Source organism: Geotrypetes seraphini, chromosome 3, assembly GCF_902459505.1.
Source record: "Geotrypetes seraphini chromosome 3, aGeoSer1.1, whole genome shotgun sequence".
In the NCBI taxonomy this organism is placed as follows: Eukaryota; Metazoa; Chordata; class Amphibia; order Gymnophiona; family Dermophiidae; genus Geotrypetes; species Geotrypetes seraphini.
In genome coordinates this window covers 106101080-106120364 of record NC_047086.1, presented here as the reverse complement: position 1 = coordinate 106120364, position 19285 = coordinate 106101080, and the positions used below count along the sequence as shown (strand labels likewise).

The window sequence follows — 19285 nt, the reverse complement described above, 5'->3', positions numbered from 1 at the left end:
CCCCAAGATGGACCTAGCATCAGTAACTGTGAGTTGGAGTATTCTTCCCAATATGCATCACTTTGCATAAATTTCATCTGCCACTTGGATGCTCAGTCTTCCAATTTCCTAAGGTCTTTCTGAAATGTTTCACAATCCGCATGTGTTTTAACAACTTTGAACAGTTCAGTGTCATCTGTAAATTTAATCACCTCACTCATTGTTCCAATTTCCAGATCGTTTATAAATAAGATATATAGCACCAGTCCCAGTACAGATCTCTGTGGCACTCCACAGTTTACTCTTTTCCATTGAGAAAAATGGCCATTTAACCCTCCCTCTGTTTTCAATCTGATAACCAATTCCAAATCCACAACTGAACTTTGCCTCCTATCCCATGACTTTTTAATTTTCTCAGGAACTTCTCGTGGGGAACTTTGTCAAAAGCTTTCTGAAAATCTAGATACATTACATCAACCGGCTCACCTTTATCCACACGTGTATTCTCACCTTCAAAGAAGTCAAGCAAATTGGTGAGGCAAGATCTCCCTCGGCTGAACCCATGCTGACTCTATCTCATTAAATCATGTTTGTCTACATATTCCACAATTTTATTTTTTTATAATTGTTTCTACCATTTTGCCTTGTACTGAAATCAGATTTACTGATTTGTAATTTTCCATATCTCTTCTGGAACCGTTTTTAAAAATCAGAACAACATTGGCCACCTTCCAATCTTCATCTACAGATGATTTTAGCAACAGGTTATAAGATCACTAACAGCAGGTCAGCAATTTCATGTTTGAGTTCCTTTAGTACCCTGGGATGTATACCATCCAGTCCATATGATTTATCACTTTTTAACTTGTCAATTTGGCTTAGTACATCTTCCAGATTCACAGATTTCTTTTCAATTCTCAGAGGGACTCGATAATGATCTCAATTAGGACCGAGGACTTAAAAAGTTGGCAGACGGAAGGATCTTCTCCCTGATAGCCAATAACTCTTGGTCCTCTGAATGGGAAGCTGTGTCACCCATCAGAGAAGCCTCACTTTGGCTGAGTAAAGGGATCAAATCCGACCCCTTGTCCTCCAAGTTCCTATCTGAAGGACCATCATAATCCAGAATAGTCTCTGCTTTTACGGCTGACCAAAATTCACTAAAAATAGGATTTTAAAGGGAAGGGGAAACAAGGCTCTTTCTGTAGACAGCTTTTCACAATCCTCCTAGATTTTCCCTATAGGCTCTCATAGCCTGTACTCAAAGACCATGTGCAGTAGCCTGCCTCAGTTCCTTGAGAGAGTATCTGGATGGATTTTTGCCTCAAGCCATTGGTTAGCTGTCATGCCGAGATCTTCGGGCTGCTAGTCGGACCTCAGTCGCACTGAACCTCCAACCCAAGGATGCAGTGACCACCAAAAAGAGAAGGGGGTAAAATCGCAGCTGGCATCGTGAGCACCCTGAAAGACACGATTGATGCACTCAAGCTCCTGACTGAGTCAAGGAAGCAAGCAAATGCTGAGAACCTGGAACTCTAAGCTCCACAAATATTCAGGAGGTTGGCTGAACAGGTCCCCAAAGGATGCATCTGCCAGCTGAACAGAGTCTGCTCCTCTCCAAGCAGACACAGCTAGTTCCGGAGCTGCATAAAACCAGCAAACAATCAAAAAAGACTGCAAATAACATTGCAAAAAAACAAAAAAAGAAAGAAAGAAAAGGAGCAAATCATAACGACACCTTGATGCTCGTCTTCAGAAAGAAGAACTGAAGAGGGCAGCAAAGACCAGGAAGAAAGAGGAGCTGAAAAGCTGAATAAAACATCTTCTGCAGAATGCTTGTGAGCAGGAATGAACAACCCTATGGTTCAGCATACCATTCCTACTACACTGGAATGATGGTTTCACAGTACTATCACTAAGGATTAGGCTGTCATATAAGGGCACTGGAAGGGGCAGAAGCAACTTGGAATCATTCTTGTCCCAGAAGGCCCTAGATCACTAGGCACACCTGGAGGAGGAGGTTATCTTCAAGGGAAGGCACACTTCAGCTCTAGCCCCTTTAAGATCCGGCAGTATTAGGCCACATGTTAGTGATCCAATGCTCGCAGGCAGGAAAAATAAGACCAACTTTTGAGCTGGCATTAATTTTCCCTGGAATAACACACAACCACTACAAGCTGTGTTATTTGATTTACATAATAATGAAGCATTTTGAATGCTTTATATCTCCATATTGTTTCCCACAGGAACTTAATGTGCGCTATGGTAATATCACTGTACTCAAATTGCCATTTAACATGCATAAGGCAAGGGTGCCCAAAAAGTTGATTGCGATCTACCAGTAGATTGCAAAGGCAACGTGAGTCGATCGCGAGATTGACTCGCGTTGCCTTTGCTTTCTCCCTGCTTCCCCGACGCAACAGGCCAGGAGCGTGCAGCAACTGCACAAGCGCCGGGCTCACAAGCCTTCACCCCTGACATCAATTCTGATGTCAGAGAGGAAGATCCGGGCCAGAATTTACGTTGGGGGAGGGGGGGGGAGAGGCTTGTGGGCCTGGCGCTTGTGCAGTCGTTGCATGTGCCTGGCCTGTTGCTGCGTATGCATTGGGAAAGCAGGGAGAAATCAGCGGCAGTGGCTTGGGGGGTAGGGAGAGAGAGAGACAGACAGAAAGAAAGCAAGGAGACAGGGAGAGAGACGGTTTTAAATATGTTAGCGACAGGAAAAAGAACACAAGCGGTATTGGGCACCTAAAGAAAACTGATGGCAACTTTACAGACTCGGACGCAGACAAAGCAGAACTACTCAACAACTACTTCTGTTCAGTCTTCACCTGCGAAGCACCAGGATCTGGTCCTCAGTTACAGGTAAAAGGGAATTTGGAGGACCCTTTCCAGGACACGAAATTTACTGCGAGCGAGGTCTACCTAGAATTATCAAAATTAAAAGTAAACAAAGCTATGGGTCCGGACGATCTACACCCTAGAGTACTTCGAGAACTGAGTGAGGTCCTGGCAGAGCCTTTAGCTCTGCTCTTCAATCTTTCCCTAAGCGATGGAAAAGTTCCCCTGGACTGGAAAACTGCCAATGTTATCTCGCTCCACAAAAAGGGATGCAGGTCAGAGGCTGAAAACTATAGACCGGTGAATCTCAAAATCAATAGTGAGTAAACTCATGGAGAAGTTGATCAAGAACAGATTGGACACATTTCTGGATGATGAAAGATTAAGGGATCCCCACCAGCATGGCTTTACAAAGGGAAGGTCTTGTCAATCCAACTTGATAAGCTTCTTTGACTGGGTAACAAAAAAACTGGATGAGGGTAAGTCCCTGGATATCGTGTATTTAGACTTTAGCAAGGTTTTTTATAGTGTTCCACACTGTAGGTTACTGAACAAGATGAACGCGTTAGGACTAGGAAAAACATTGACAGCATGGGTACAGGACTAGCTCAGCAGCAGACTCCAAAGAGTAATGGTGAACGGTATTCACTCTAAAATGTCAAAAGTGGCCAATGGTGTCCCACAGGGTTCGGTCTTAGGCCCGATGCTATTCAATATCTTTGTTCGGGATCTAACTCAGGGACTTCGAGGCAAAATTACATTATTTGCTGATGATGCTAAACTATGCAACATTGTGGGCAGAGCAACAGAACCTGATAATGAGACCAGGCCTAGCACTATGGAACAGGACCTGCTTATGTTGGAACAATGGTCAAGCACTTGGCAGCTAAACTTTAATGCCAAAAAATGTAAAGTAATGCACCTTGGGAGCGGAAACCCATGCAGAACATACACCTTGAACGGTGAAATCTTGGCAAGAACCACTGCAGAAAGGGACTTAGGAATTCTCATCCGGGAAGATATGAAAGCTGCCAACCAGGTAGAGAAAGCTTCAGCAAAGGGAAGACAAATGCTGGGTTGCATCAGAAGGAGCTTTATCAGCCGTAAGCCTGAAGTCATACTACCGTTGTACAGATCCATGGTGAGACCTCACCTGGAGTACTGTGTCCAGTTTTGGAGGCCACATTATCAAAAGGATGTGAAGAGAATGGAATCGATCCAGAGAATGGCCACTAGGATGGTCTCAGGACTTAAGGACATCCCATATGAAGAACGTCTGACCAGATTACGCTTATATTCTCTCGAGGAGCGAAGAGAAAGGGGGCACATGATAGAGACAATCAAATACATCACAGGTCACATTGAAGTGGGGGAAGATATATTTTTTCTTACGGGTCCCACTGCAACAAGGGGGCATCCGCTAAAACTTAAGGGGGGAAGATTTCATGGTGACACCAGGAAGTACTTCTTCACCGAGCAGGTGATTGATAAATGGAATAAACTTCCATGCCAGGTGGTCGAGGCTAGTAGCGTACTCAACTTCAAAAATCGATGGGACAAACAGGTGGGGGTGCTACAGGGTTATGCATAAAAGATGGGTAATCCAGGGAGAGAGGGGTCTTGAGTGGGCAGACTTGTTGGGCCGCCAGTCCTCTTCTGCCGTCATACTCTATGTTTCTATGTTTACCTCCAGAACATCAGCACCTGGCATAGGAAAGTCTAGTAGATTTGAACAGAGGTGGCTTAAGTAGTCTGGGGGGGTGGGCTAGTGAACCATAGAGAGGAAGACCCAGGCCCATAAGCCACTCTAACCACTGCATTCATGGTGGAAAATGTGAGGCCACCATAATCCCCCAAACCCTACTCTACTGCCATAGAGGTGGCACCTGCAGCCATAAGGGCTATTGGTGTTGTATACAGGTGGGTTTAGTAGGTTTGGAGGGAGTGGAGGGCTCACCATGACATGCAAGGGAATTGTGGTAACATAACAATCAGCTTATATACCGCAGGACCGTAAAGTTCTATGCAATATTGTCTACCTGACAATTACTAAGAAAGAGCTGGCAAGATTATTGTTGATACAGAATACAGCAGTCAAATTGATCTGTGAAATTGATCTGTGGTCTGAAGACGTATGACCATGTCATGTCATTTTATTATGAATTGCACTGGCTGCCAGTGGAGGCTCAGATATTGTTCAAGCTGGGCTGTCTTTGCTATAAGGCTTTACATGGTACAGCCACTCTACCTGGTTAATAGATTTTCTATAGCCTCACAAAAACATAGTAGGAAAACCCACGCCTTGTTTAGTTTTCCCCCCGTACAAGGTTGTAAAAATAAGAAACTTCTCAATCACACTTTAGCATTCCAGGCATCTTCTTACAACAAAGAATTTTGTGGGCTCATTCTAGGCTAGGATTTAAGAGAGAGAGAAAAAGTGTTTTTTGTTTATTTTGTTTACACCACAGCGCCAGTGTGGTTAGGAGAAGGCAAAGGGTGTGAAGAGGCTATAAAATAAACCCACCAGGATGTTTGAAAAAAACATCCAATTGGGCAGGAAAATCGAATCGAAAAACCAATTCAGTAGGCTGAATCGAATCAAATCAAAATTTTTTTCCTGAATCGGGCAGCACTAGTGCCGAGCATTCAGCATGCCAGCCTGTGCTAAAAACCGCTATTACGGTTTTGTAAAAGAGGGGGTAAGAGGGACTGAATTTTAAAAACAAGCAGTTTCCAAAATTATAATATACAATATTATGTTTAAATAAATATTATTCAAAATAATCTATGATTGTCCTCCTTAAAGTTTTAATTAAAAGTTGTCTGGTTGATATGCATGGAGGGGCATTTTCAAAAAAAGACGCCTAAGTCTAATTTGGGTGTTTCCCACAAAACATCCAAAGTTGGAAACACAGAAATGTCCATTTTCAAGAGCTGAACTCTAGACTTTCCTCCCCCCCCCACAATTTTTTTTTTTTTTTTAAATCATCTACTTGAATGTCTAGGTCACCAGGACATCTAGGCTGCCAGAACACCTATCTTTATACCCCATTTTCAACAAAAAATCAAATTTAGAAACGGCCAAATGGGCACCACTTAGATGTGCTCATTCTAATACTCATTTTAGAATACAGTTGAAGACTTATCTTTTCTCTAAATACCTGGGTTAACTCACCTGTTCTAATTCCTAGATTATGTTTATTGTTAATAATCTTTTGTACACCGCGTTGAACTCACGGTTACGTAGTTAATAAGTACATTGTTATGTTATGTTAACAAAAGATTACAAATGAGGTATACAATTGAGTAGAATGAGAATTAAATGACCAGATGATTAAAAAAGAAATTAAAAACAAATTACTGAAATTATGATATCTTTGTGCATGCAAACTAATTACCCAAATATTTAGAGAACAAATATAATAATAATTTTATTATTATATACCGCCAAAGCCATGAAAGTTCGAGGCATCTTTAGATGTCTCTTAAATTCCACATAGGAATTGGAGGACATAATCAAATATTCCAGAGCCTTGCCCCATAATGCCGCCTGATATGACAAAAGGTGTTGATGGTATTTTTTAAGTTTACAACCTTTAACAGGCAGAAAGACAAAATTCAAATACAAACTTCTCCTGTGTTTATTAGTCGCAAAGACAAAAAGGTCAACTAGATATCTGAGAGTAAGACCAAACAGAACCTTAAAACAAAAACAACCAAATTTAAACTTCACATGGGCTTCCATCGGCAACCAATGGCAACTAAGGTGATAATTTTCTTTCCTTTAGTCACAGCAGATGAATCCAGAGACTAGTGGGATTACATCCATCAACCAGCAGGTGCAGATAGAAAGCACTAAGTTGTCTTCAGATATATCTTAGATGCACAGCCTCCTGGCCAACCAGTATAGGTCTTCTCAGAGCAGTTGAAATAAAGCACATAAAAGGCATGAAATATATGAAACTTCTCTCCCTCATATGAGTTAACCGAACCACTGATGCTTTAAAATCGAGAATGCCCAAACCGCGCCTGAGAGCGACAAACCCCGCAAAACGGTAGGGTTCTGGATTCATCTGCTGTGACTAAAGGAAAGAAAATTATCAGGTAAGGACATAATTTTACCTTCCTTGTCATCAACAGCAGATTAATCCAGAGACTAGTGGGATGTACAAAAGCAGTCCAAATGTAGGGAGGGAAAAAAAAACAAGCTAACCCTCATAGCACAAGTGAGTAGCAGCAATCCTCACCTGAGAGCACCATGCTGCAGAATTCACAGCTACAGTGCCCCTCCACAAATAGTATGAGAGCCAAGCAGCACCTCTCAAAGAACAAAGACTATATGGCTCCCACAGGAGGCAAACTGCTGATCAAAGTCAAGAAGAATGTCAGAGGAGAGGCAAGGCATCCCCTTGTAGCCAGACATTATTTTGTACCCAGACAACAAAGTGTCAAGTGGCTTTCCCAGAGTCCCAAGGAGCTACAGTGGCAGGTCAGTGAAGTAGCTGGACCAACCTCTAATCCTCACCTCCACATGGATGAACCAAGAAGGGGTGGAAAGAACAAACTCTGAGCAAGAGAGAAAGAGCTGCAAAATAGCACGCAACTAACCTAGCCACAGCTGTCTGCCAGCTAGGACTAAACAAGGAACACTCAGGCCGTAAGCGACATGGTGCCCCAGCCAAGGCCAACCCACCGCCCGTATGGCAGCGACTGGGGCAGGCCGGTTCGAGGCGGCAAAGGCAACACTGCCAGAGGCAGCATCCCTCCTCCAAGAGGAGAAAGACTGATGATGGCAGTGGTGACGGCAGCTGCAGTGGCACCCCCCCCCCCCCCCGAGCTGCATCTGGAGGGAAGGGCCTTGCCCGACCACCCTCAGGGCCTCCTACTGCCTGCTGATGTCCAACCTAGCTGCAACAAGTGGACTCCAGCAAAGCACAGGCGCCATGCATCACACTCACCCATACCGCAACAGCCAACCCAAACCCACGCAAGGAGCAGCATCGCACAATATGCTGACAGTCTTCAGCTCCCCTGAGCTGAGAACCGCGACTACCCGCCCTGCTGAAACTCAAGAAGAGCAACGGAGGCCCCGTAGCCCTTCCCTACATGGGATATCCATACAAAACTCCTCCTACCGATGCCTCTCCGAAGAGAATGGCGGCCCTGGAGCTCCATACCCACAGAATGAGTGATCTTAAAGGATTTAGGTATCCAGGTTCTACAGATGGGGAGAGTTGGGGAAGGGACCTGGGAGAGCCCAGGTGTTGCTCCCCAAAGTTGGCACCGTACAGCCAACATCCTGCAGCTTATCAGGTGTCCCAACTGAGGCCTGAGCCACAGGAACAGGTCTCCTAACTGAGGCCTGAGCCACAGGAACAGGTCTCCTAACTGAGGCCTGAGCCACAGGAATAGGTCTCCTAACTGAGGCCTGAGCCACAGGAATAGGTCTCCACTAAGGTCTAAGCCACAGGAATATTTCTCAACTGAGGCCTAAGCCACAGGAATATTTCTCAACTGATCCAGGAAACAGAAGCCACAGTGGTCTTGCCGCACTTTACTCGGAAAACCCGACAAACATAAAAATCGAAGCTCTAGACAAGTCTTAACTGCCAGTACAGCCCATAAACCACTGGTGACCGACTACTCAGGCAACTTCCCCTCCACAGGAAAGTAGCATTAACAGAAGGAGTGTAGGCCATAAACTCTGATGGAGACAACGTAACTACGGACTCCGGGCAAAATTATAAGCCAGCTGTAGCTCCAAACATCCAAAAATCTGCATAGCACCTGGCCGCTATCAGCAACTGAAAAATGGCCACAAGGAAAACTGCCACAGCACATCTGCATGGGAAAGCATCAGGAATCCTTGCTGCCGCCAACGGTGTTCCCCCCCCTGGAGAGGAAAGGATACCTCTGGTGGGCCCAGGGAAATTAGGCTCGGTGGGCCCAGGGAAATTAGTTCCATTGAGCCCATGTCAAGCCTTGCAGCCACGAACCGCGAAGCACCTGGCGCCCCCAACCAGAAGAACAGGGAAAGAAAAAACACTTACCCACAACTGAGTAGGGATGGCCAACTGAAGTAGCCAGACCACATACCTCCATGAGTGAAGAATATCCAGCTTCCTATGGCGTAACTGGCTGGTGAAAACCAACACCCCTATACCTTCAATCTTCCTCTTGCTTTCTTTGTGGGAAAGGAGAATATTACAGAAGGCACCATGTTGGTTCAGGTAAGGAACCTGGGAGGGCCCAGGTGTTATCCTGAAGAGGGTGAGGTAGGGACACTGGAAGAGCTCAGGTGTGCCTACAAAGCTGGCACCATCAGCCAGAACACCCCCTCTTTCCAATAGCCAAGCCAGGAAACGCCACCGCAGAATCCAGGAGCTATGAGGAACCCATCCATCCGCCTGCTGGAGATAAAGTATACTGGTTGGTCAGGAGGCTGTGCATCCAAGATATACATGAGGACAACTCAGTGCTCTCTAGCTCCACCTGCTGTTGATGGATGTAATCCCACTAGTCTCTGAATTTATCTGCTGTTGATGACAAGGAACGGTGAGATGTTTATGTGACACCCTTATTGTGAAAGGTATCACTACTCTGCTGCCATGTCTGAGTGGCCAGTCCATCACTTTGCTGGCCCCTCCCAAGTCCAAAAGGTCATGTTCTAGGCCAGGGGTCTGCAACCTTTAAGACATAAAGAGCCACTTGGACCCGTTTTCGAAAAGAAAAAAAAACTTGGAGCCGCAAAACCATTATAAAACAAATCTAACACTGCATATATTGTTTCTTATCTTAATGCTATATACAGGATCACTAAATTGAAAATAAAATCATTTTTCCTACCTTTGCTATTTGGTGATTTCATGAGTCTCTGGTTGCACTTTCTTCTTCTGACTGTGCATCCAATCTTTCTTCCTTTCTTTCAGCCTCCTGTATGTTTCCTCTCCTCCAGACCTCATTCTCTCCCCCAACTTTTTCTTTCTGTCTCCCTGTTCCCCCTTCTTTCTGTCTCCGTGCCCTCCCCCAAGCCACTCGGTTTGCTGCCACCGCAATCGGGGAACAGCCCCCAAGCCACCGCCGTCACAAGCTTTCCCTGCAGAAGTGTTGCGCTGACCAGCATTCCGCTCCCTGACGTCAATTCTGACGTAGGAGAGGAAGTTCCGGGCCAACAAGGCATTTCTCCTCATTCCATCCAGCCTGAGCCCCATCTCTCCTTGATCCAGCATTTCCCTTCTGTGTCTGTCAGAATTACCATTCCACCTATTTTCCAGCAACACCCTTCTTTGTGTCCATCTCACCTATATCCCTATCTCACCACTTTTTCAGAATCTTCATTTGTCTCTGTCCTTATCTTTACGCCATGTTCACCATTTGCCCTTTCAATGTCTTTATCTCCCCCCCCCCCACTTTTTCAGCATTACTTCTATGTCTCTATTTCACCTCCTCTTCATGTCCCCTCTGTATCTCTATCCTTATTCAGTAGGTCCTGCTTACCCTTTCTCTTCTTTGTGTCACTATCTCCATTTTCAGCTTTCCCCCCTTTTCCTTTGTTACTGCACCCTGTAGCTAGAATCTTTCCACCCTCCCTCCACTCCGGCCCAGCCCAGTATGAAATATTTCCTTTTGTTTCCCTCCCCTCTCTCTTTCTCTCTCTCTTCTGCTCCCTCACCCACGAGTCCTGCATCTGGCCCTCTCCCTTCTACCTGCACCTGGCAACAACCCCCTGCTCCGCGGCTCTCTTCAGCAACTTGTCAGCAGCGGTGATCAAGACAAGCTACCGACATCGAGGCCTTCCCTCTACGAGTCCCGCCTTTGTGGAAAAAGGAAGTTGAAACAAGCGGGACTCGCAGAGGGTAGGCCCCGACGTCAGAAGCTTGTGTCGATCGCTGCTGCTGAGTTGCCGAAGAGAGCCACGGAGCAGGGGATGTGGCCGGAAGCAGGTAGAAGGGAGAGGGAGATAGGAAGGCTGTAGATCTCCGGAGCATGACACCGACCCCGGCCAGGATGATTTCTTTTTCAGGCACCTTACAAGTCCAGCGTCGCGGCGGGAAATAGCCATGCTGAGCAGTGAGCTCAGCACTACACAGATGAAAGCCTTGCTTGCTGATTGGTCCGGCGGCACGGCGCCGCCGGACCAATCAGCAAGCAAGGCTTTCATCTGTGTATGTGCTGAGCTCACTGCTCAGCATGGCTATTTCCCGCCGCGACGCTGGACTTGTAAGGTGCATGCCTGCGTGACACACTACCGGAGCTGCAGCAAAGGTGGAAAAGAGCCGCATGCGGCTCTGGAGCCGCAGGTTGCCGACCCCCGTTCTAGGCATTTGGGGCTTGGACAATTTTTTGGACGAGAATGTAGTATAAAGTAGATATACTAGCTGGCTGGATGTTGAAGTAGACGATTTTTGGAAAAAAAAATTGGATATATTTTTCGAGAATGGACTTTGGACGCTGCCAACTTTGGGCGAATAGTGCCCTAGGCCCAAAACGGACTTAAGACTTTTATGCCCCTCATAGTGTTAAAAATAAAAGTCTGCAGAATTAATGCAATATAACTGCCACATTAATACCCTCTCTAAATTATTAAATAGTCACAATATCCTTCCCTTCTCTCTTTCTACAGGCAGCCTAAGACAGACTATGTGTTATGTATACATCTACGAAAGAAAGCAGAATAGCAAAGCTAATTAGTAGCTCATGTTATTTGATGTCATCCAAAAAAGTAGAGCAAATCATGTTTTTGAACATCCAGAAAGGGTGCTTGGCATTAAACAAGTTTACCCCCCTTTTACAAAATTGTAGTGTGTTTTTTAGCGCCGGCCGCGACAGTACCAGCTCCGATGCTCATAGGAATTCTATGAGCATTGGCAGTTATCGTTATGGCCGGTGCTAAAACCCATGCTATGGTTTTTGTAATGGGGGGGGGGGATTTAATGTTTACAAAGAATATTTTCTGCATTTCAGCAGCTATTTGAAATGTATCATTTGCTTTGCATGAATTTTCAATGTAATGAGTACAAAAATTTTTTTTTTTTTTTTTTTTAAAGAAAAGGTTATCACAACCTCTATACAGAACAGTAAATATTTCACAAACTAGGAAAATAATTTTTAAATGATTTATATAATATATTACTTACAGTGTGAATATCCATTTTTCAGTAATGCTTCGTTATTGATTGTTGAATTTGGGGATTCTCAGTTCTGTAGTTCCATATGACCAACGTTCATCTTTATATTTCAGGTTATCAGGCTGTACTGAAAATGTCTCCCTTCCCTCCTCAAATATTAGAGCATCTTTTGTATTTCCTGTGGCATAATGTGAACTTGTTTCTTTTTTCAGCTGTATGCCATTGATTCTTAATTGTTTGCCAAAAATGAGCTTTTTTGAAAAGGGAAATATTGGTGGGTTTCCTTTCTTGACAGATAATATTTTACTATCAACACAGTCACGTTTGGGAAGCCTCAGAATAGGTCTTTTCTTAATTTCCTTGAATTCTTTGTCATTTGTATCAATTTTTGTACCATTTCCTGCATCAAGGCACACTGTGCTTCTTTTGGGATGAACAGCATACCCAGCAGCAATCATTTGATCTGCTAGATTTGTTTTCTCATTCATTAATTCTACTTCCAGGCACAGTTCTGGACTGTATTCCTTAAACTGGAAAACCATGTGGTCTTTATTAAGATTATCCTGAAAGAAATGAATAGCTTCCTCTGTCCAATACTTTTCTTTTTCAGGAACCACTCCAGTCAAGGAGCAACAATATACTAATCTTGGAACACGTGCAATATCTTCTGGAATAATTTTCAGCATGTTGATATTATAACATGGTATACAGAGTGTACAACCAAGATCCAGAAGTGTAAGGAACACTGAATTATTAGAAACTTCAGAAATTTCTGCTCTATACCACTGATCTTCTACAACATGTTTAACCAAGCAATGAGAACCAATTAGAATAAATTCAGGTGGTAAAGAAGGCATATTTTCAGGCTCAGGAAGGTCACACAGCAACATACATAAAGTTTCCATAGCATCTAAAAAATCTCTCAACTGTAAGTAAAAATGTGATGGATTAATAACAGTAGTTGCAAATACATAGTACTGCTTACAGCTTTCCAGTTCAGCCCAAGGAACCACCTGGAAGGGCAATGTATCTTTCCTATGTAAAGTTTTCTGTGCCTCAAATGTTGTTTCATTTAAATACTGCATAAGTAGTTTTCCATCTATTAAAACTTCAACTTTCCAAATACAAATGGACTCCAAGTAACTCTGAAACAGGATTTTTATTTCTTGACTAGTGAATGTGTTCATTATGTTGCCAAATGACACCTTTCCAATATTTTCAATGAAAATCCACTTACATGTAATGATCTGCCTTGGAATATCTTTTATATCATCACTCAGCATTCTGATATTAGATTTTTTTACTTTTTCAGTAATACCAAGATCCATAAAGAAGACTAAAATGTTCTTTTCATCTTTATATACTTTTTTAACTTCTGATCGATACCATTCCAATTTCTTTTCTGATTTTGTCAAGCACTGTAGGCCTTCTTGAACATGCTCTGCTGCTAGAATATTATCTTTTCTTTTTGCCGCCTTGGTAATTAATAATGGTAAATGGGTTGAGCGTCTTGTGCTTCTTGGAAAAGTAACATGAAAGTCTCCAGAGACTGAAACACTAAGTACCTGGACTTTTTCTAACTGTCCACGTTTTAATCTTAGATATGGGACTTCATTGCTTATGCCTGTGCACTGTGCAATGTTGATCTTATTGGACTCAGATTTTTTCAGGAGCTCTTCCTCTTTGGAAGTTTTGTGCACCATGCTCTCTTGTTGCTCTAGATTAGTATGGTCAGTCAGACTAGATTGTTTTGATACAAAACCAGTTTTCTTCAATTCTAAGGACTGTTGATATTGCACTAGCTCATCACCTAAAATCTTTTCATTAGTAATTAGGTTAACATTCCACTGTTTATTATGCAATTGTAAAAACTCACACAGAACCGATTTCCCAGTCACTTTTTCCACAAAATAGGAGGTAATCTCCTTGCTCCATGTCCCATCGAGCTTTATATTATTTACTCCATTAAGAAGACAAGGGACTGCAAACCTTGGTATAGTTAAGAATTTCCTTTGAAGTTCATATATTTGAGAATTATTTACAACTGCTGAATTACCATAATCAATAAATTCTACATCAAAAGAGTTTACTGATTTGACATCTTTAATAACTGCTCTATACAAAGCAAGATCATGTGCGTATTCTGCTAGGACGATATCTCCGGTTGAAAGCTCACTGTAGTTTTGCACAGCAGATACAGTTATTTTATTAAGTTCATCTGCCAACTGAATGATTAAGTCCTCATCTTCTGCAAGTTGGACATAGAAACAAAAAGGGCTATTAACATGAGAAATAAATGCTTTACGCTTTGAATTCTGTTGAATATTTGGCTGAGGAAGATCAGCATATTTTGGCATAGTAATGTCATTTTCTTGTTCATAATTTTTATGAAGCTCTTTTGTACAATGCTTTGCTGTACTTTCCATAAAATGTTCATGCTCTGATGAATTCAAAGCAGTACTCCAATCTGAAACTTCACAATGTGAACCCATTTCTTTGTTTAAACCAATATTTTCGAAACTATCATGTTCATTTTTGCTGTCTGATGCAGGCTGAAATAGCATGTCCTGAGTATGTGGCAAAAGCTGTTTTTTGTTCTTAAAAATGATTTGGTCATTTATCTTATTTAACTCATTATTGCTCTGATTTTTACATTCAGCTTTTAAGAAGAAACTCTCCGTAGTTTTGCAATCAACCACTGGCTGAATATTTTGGTCATTTGTTAATTTAGGTACCAATTTGTTATCCTTATTTTGCCCTTTTCCATCATCTACTGTATGCACTTGCAACAGATCTTTTATTTGTGTGTTAATCTGAAGACGCCCATCATACAGTTCTACTGCCAGCTGCCCATCTGTGTTCCTGGATACTAACACTGCCTTCAGTGGCTTTCCTATACAATTCTCTTCAAACCACTTGGTCACAGCCACTGGGAAATCCTTCTCATTTAAATCTGAAAGATAGCATTTAATAGCTTGCATAGGTGTAAAGAACACTTCTGTGGCATCTTCTGGGATAGGAAGCAATTCATATTGTTCTACCATTTGTTTGTTTCCAAAATCCACAAAGTCTACCATCACATAAGATGATGATTTAATAGGATATGCTAAAGCTCGGTAAAAATTCTCATCTTCAAAATATTTTGCTATGCACACACCCAGTCTACTGTCTTCCCATTTTTGCCCTTTCATTCTATTACCAATTTTACCAATCTTTATCATCAATTTGTCCAAAATTTTAGTGTTTTTATTAAGTTGACAAAAAAAACTTCCAGGACTATATATATGAGTGATATGTACCTCCTCTTCACTTCCAATTTTCAGATTAAATGAAGAATAATAGAAGCTATGAAGGCACATTGATGATGCAAGCTGTGTGGATAATCCAGGCTTTGCATGACCATGATCAATAAGAAACTGGTCTACTCTTACAAATGGGGTCGCCAAGTTGACTATATTCCATAGACTTTTATGATTTTCCAACGCTAAAGCATAAATAGTGCATTTCAGTGATCCACTGGAAGCATTATTAACAAAGCTTTTAAATTCTCTGCAAGCTTCTTTTGTCCAGGTGAGGGGCTCAGAATGGAAAGGCTCTATTAAATTGTACAGACTACATCTAAATGCCTGACCCTCAACGAGAAGAAATTTGTCATTAATGGCTTGGAGATCTGCAACTAGAACAGTCATTTTGTAACCATAGTCAACAAACATCACTTCTACTTCTTTTACTGACACTTGTTTCAAAATAGATGCTCTATACCATTTTCCATCCTTCAAATACCTAGCAACACAAGCAGTCTGTCCAGGTTGGTAAGGCTCATTAGAAATGCTGTAGTAGATCTGAATTTCCTTCATCAGAGTTTTCAATTCTGCTAATTTGCTATCCAGCTGGCACCAAAAATCTCCTGGGGATATTATATGTGAACAAGTAACATCAAGGACAGTTCCTGGTTTAAAAACATGTTGCTTAAATGAACATATGGAATTTGTCACAGCTGCTAAACCTAACCTTTTTGAAATAGTATGTTCCCAATTTAGATGAGAAGTAGTATGGTCTTCAGAAAGAGCTATTGGCTTTTCTGAAGAATTATTTTGGCGGGCATTGCCCATACTCGATACCATTTTGCCAATACATACAATTTTTTTTCCCTTAGTACTTTTGTCTTTACTTTTCAAATCTGAAATTCGAGGATCTATTTGGAAATTTTGCAGATTCCAATCTGGGGGACGGCGACCTGGCTTTAACTCCCAATACTCAGCAAATCCAGCCTGTACCATAAGTACAACAACATTAGATTTCTCTGAAGTTTCTGTCAGGTGCACATCAACAACATACTTCTCATTCTGCTTTGCAAGAACATGGACCAAGATCTCCTTTCCAAACACAGTCATTTTAAAGAAATCAGTTGCACTCTTTACCCATATATCTTCCACAGGAAATGCACGAGCAAGTGTACAACACATAGCCAGCGCTGGTAGTTCACAGAACAGTGGAAGCAAAATTTTTACATCATAGAATGGTACTGTGTCAGTATTTCCAAAATCCAAAAAATACACTGTGATTTTAGAATCGAGTACTTCAACAACAACAGCTCGATAATAGTGACTGTCCTTAGTATATCGAGCGCAACAAAGTAAACCAGGTTTTGGATTTTCAAGAATGTTGTCATTAATACCATAAGTACTATAAGCCTCTGAAATATTTCTTGACATGGCCAGGAATTCACATTCATATGTATCAGTTCGAATCCAGAAGTTAGAGGGATTTAATACATATTCAACATAAGCAACATGAACAGAGTCTATTTTCATCTCTACGGTTCGGCATGGAATTTTAAGACAGCCTTTTGCTGGATAATCTTCTTCCAGTTCTTTAGTACCAGAAGCATTTGGTTGAGAAATATGATTTTCACTCATTTTATGTTCTGTGTCTTTAAATATTTTTGCCAGACCATTTGGAGAAAACATAGGAAGTTGCTGATCAGATAGGCAGTGTTCGCTATCAATTTTTACATCTTCATTGTGCAATGTAACATGGAATACATATTCTTCGGTGCTGAAAAGATCAATTTGGGCAAAAACACTCTTTCCTAACAAAGCCTGTTTAAGTTTTTTCAACTGAGAGTTCATAATTTCTTCATTCTGATTATCTAAACATGACAAAGTACATGGGAATGACATCATCGGTACTAAAAGGAATTGTGGCTCAAGTTTATAAACATAATTAGAAGACACTGTTTCACTGTTGCCAAAATCCATGAACCAAATTTTAACTTGATCTCCAAATAAGAGCTGCTCTATAACTCCCCTGTGCCACTGCCCATCTTTTCGCCGTGCTGCGCAAACAGTTCCAAAGCTTTCACAACGTAGACCATTTTCTTTACTGATAGTTTCATACTGCAAAGACATAGTTGATGTTAAGTTTTGTAGTTCCTGTATCCATGCTAATTTTTGACAATAAAATCTTTCTGGGCTAAATGCTGCTGTTATTTTTACTCTCTCTGTAGCTCCAACAGATAAATGTGGCTGCAGGTCATCAATAGCCAACTGAAATCTGGAAAGAATCTTATTTGTCTTTAATGAAGTATCTGTCCTACTGATTTTCTGTTTAAGCAAGTCTGGCATTTGACTATTAAGATTTTCAGGTGATTCCTTTGACATTTCCACAATAAGGCGGAATGAATCTCCATCAACATACTTTCCTAATTTCAGTTCAATAAGATGGTTAATAATTTTTGGCACTTCAAGGAGGATGGTTTGATAGGGTAGAACATCTGCCACATTACCCTCAACTTGCAAGCCAGGAAGAGATGAAAAATAATTTAAAGCCTTAAGAGACCAGGTTTGATCAAGTGGAAGTATGTTTGAAAAAATGCCATATACTATCCTTGGTGGCAGTTGAAACAAATCACCACAGGCAGATGCAACTTGTATGGCACTAACATCTAAAACTTTGCCATTATCAATAAAAAACACTTTGTATAAATCATCTTTTTTATCCAATATTCGTCCTCTGTGCCACTTCCCAAATGTTTTATCTTCCACCAAACAGAACTCACCAACATCAATGTTATCGTTAATTTTAGGAACACACTGAATCTCTGTTTGTAATATATGGTAGTCAAACTCACTTTCAGCATTATATCTACCCTGAAATTTAACCAGTACTTCTTTTAGATGGCACTCAACATAGGAAATCTGTAAATTCATGTTCTTAAATTTTGGCAGAAAATGTGCAAAATCCATATTTCCTACAAAAAAAACAACAACAAAAAGAACAATGAAGGACTCCACCTTTTCAATTCTTTTCAACAAGCATACGTGCAGAAAAATACAATAGGGGGGGGGGGGGAAACAGATGTATATCATATTACTTTATGATGTCTATTTAACAGGAAGAAAAGTACATAACACATGTTCACCACCCGCAGGGAGGCGGTAAAATCCAAACACTACCAGTGGTGGCAGTCTAATCAAGTTCTAGCTTTGCTGCCCCTGTGGTTGCTGCCGCATGCCACTATCGTACCTCCAATCTGGCTCGGAGGCCCAGGGCCTCCCTGCTTGTGCACAGCACATCAGTTTTTCACCCCGTTACCCCTTAGTCCCGGCATCAGCCCCTTTGTACCTTGAGCAAGATCCCTTCCCAAAGCTTAACTGCAACGATCCACCTACATCGCCGGTTACTATGGCGGAACCTTCACTTTGCAGTGTCCCGCCCCCTGACGTGATATCCTGTTTTCTCAGGGGAGAGACGCTGTAGAGGGATAGGTCCGATTCCGGAAAGGGGGCGTGCTGTTCTGTTTTGACTGCAGCTGTTGCTTTCAGCATGCGGCGAACCCCCGCGCCGACGTGCTCTGTCCTTCACTGCCGGGCCCCGCCCCCTCTGATGCCCAATGGTAAACAGCGCGTCAATGCGGGGACTCGGTGCAAAACGACAGCAGCTCCAGTGCGTCTTATTTACAAGTGAGCTTTGTGCGACTGGGGTAACATACTGGCCGGTGACGACGAGGAGGGGAAGCTGCTGTACGGGTGGGTGGAGCAAATAGACAAAGGGAATAATTTGGGAAAATAGCAGCAGCACGCTAGATAACGTGGAGCAGCAGAGGAATGAGAGAGATACTGAATGGGTAGAAGGGATAACAGGTGGAGATCAAGAGGGAGCAGGAGGATAGAAAGGAGACACGCTGAACATCAAGGGGAGAATAAAGGAGAAACATACTGAAGATCATGGGGGAAGCAAGATGTTGAAGAGGAAAGGAGAGAGATGCTGGAAATCATGAACTGGCAGAGGTGAAAGGTGCAGGAGTTCTGAGAGGGAGGAGAAGAAAAATGCTG

At 42.3% G+C, this 19285-nt stretch overlaps 1 protein-coding gene across 2 annotated transcripts in view; it reads right to left on the bottom strand.

The window, feature by feature from the left end:
- TDRD15 (tudor domain containing 15) overlaps positions 1-18713 on the bottom strand; it is a 30556-nt gene extending 11843 nt beyond the window's left edge. The window contains exons 1-2 of one of the 2 annotated variants that reach the window (XM_033935582.1): positions 18576-18713; positions 11958-18201 (exon numbers count right to left, since the gene is read on the bottom strand). In XM_033935582.1, the coding sequence (XP_033791473.1) occupies positions 11990-18196 (6207 nt within the window). In that variant the 5' untranslated portion in view covers positions 18197-18201; positions 18576-18713 and the 3' untranslated portion in view covers positions 11958-11989. The other variant, XM_033935583.1, reaches the window with a different exon arrangement.
- Positions 18714-19285: the final 572 nt, after the last annotated feature.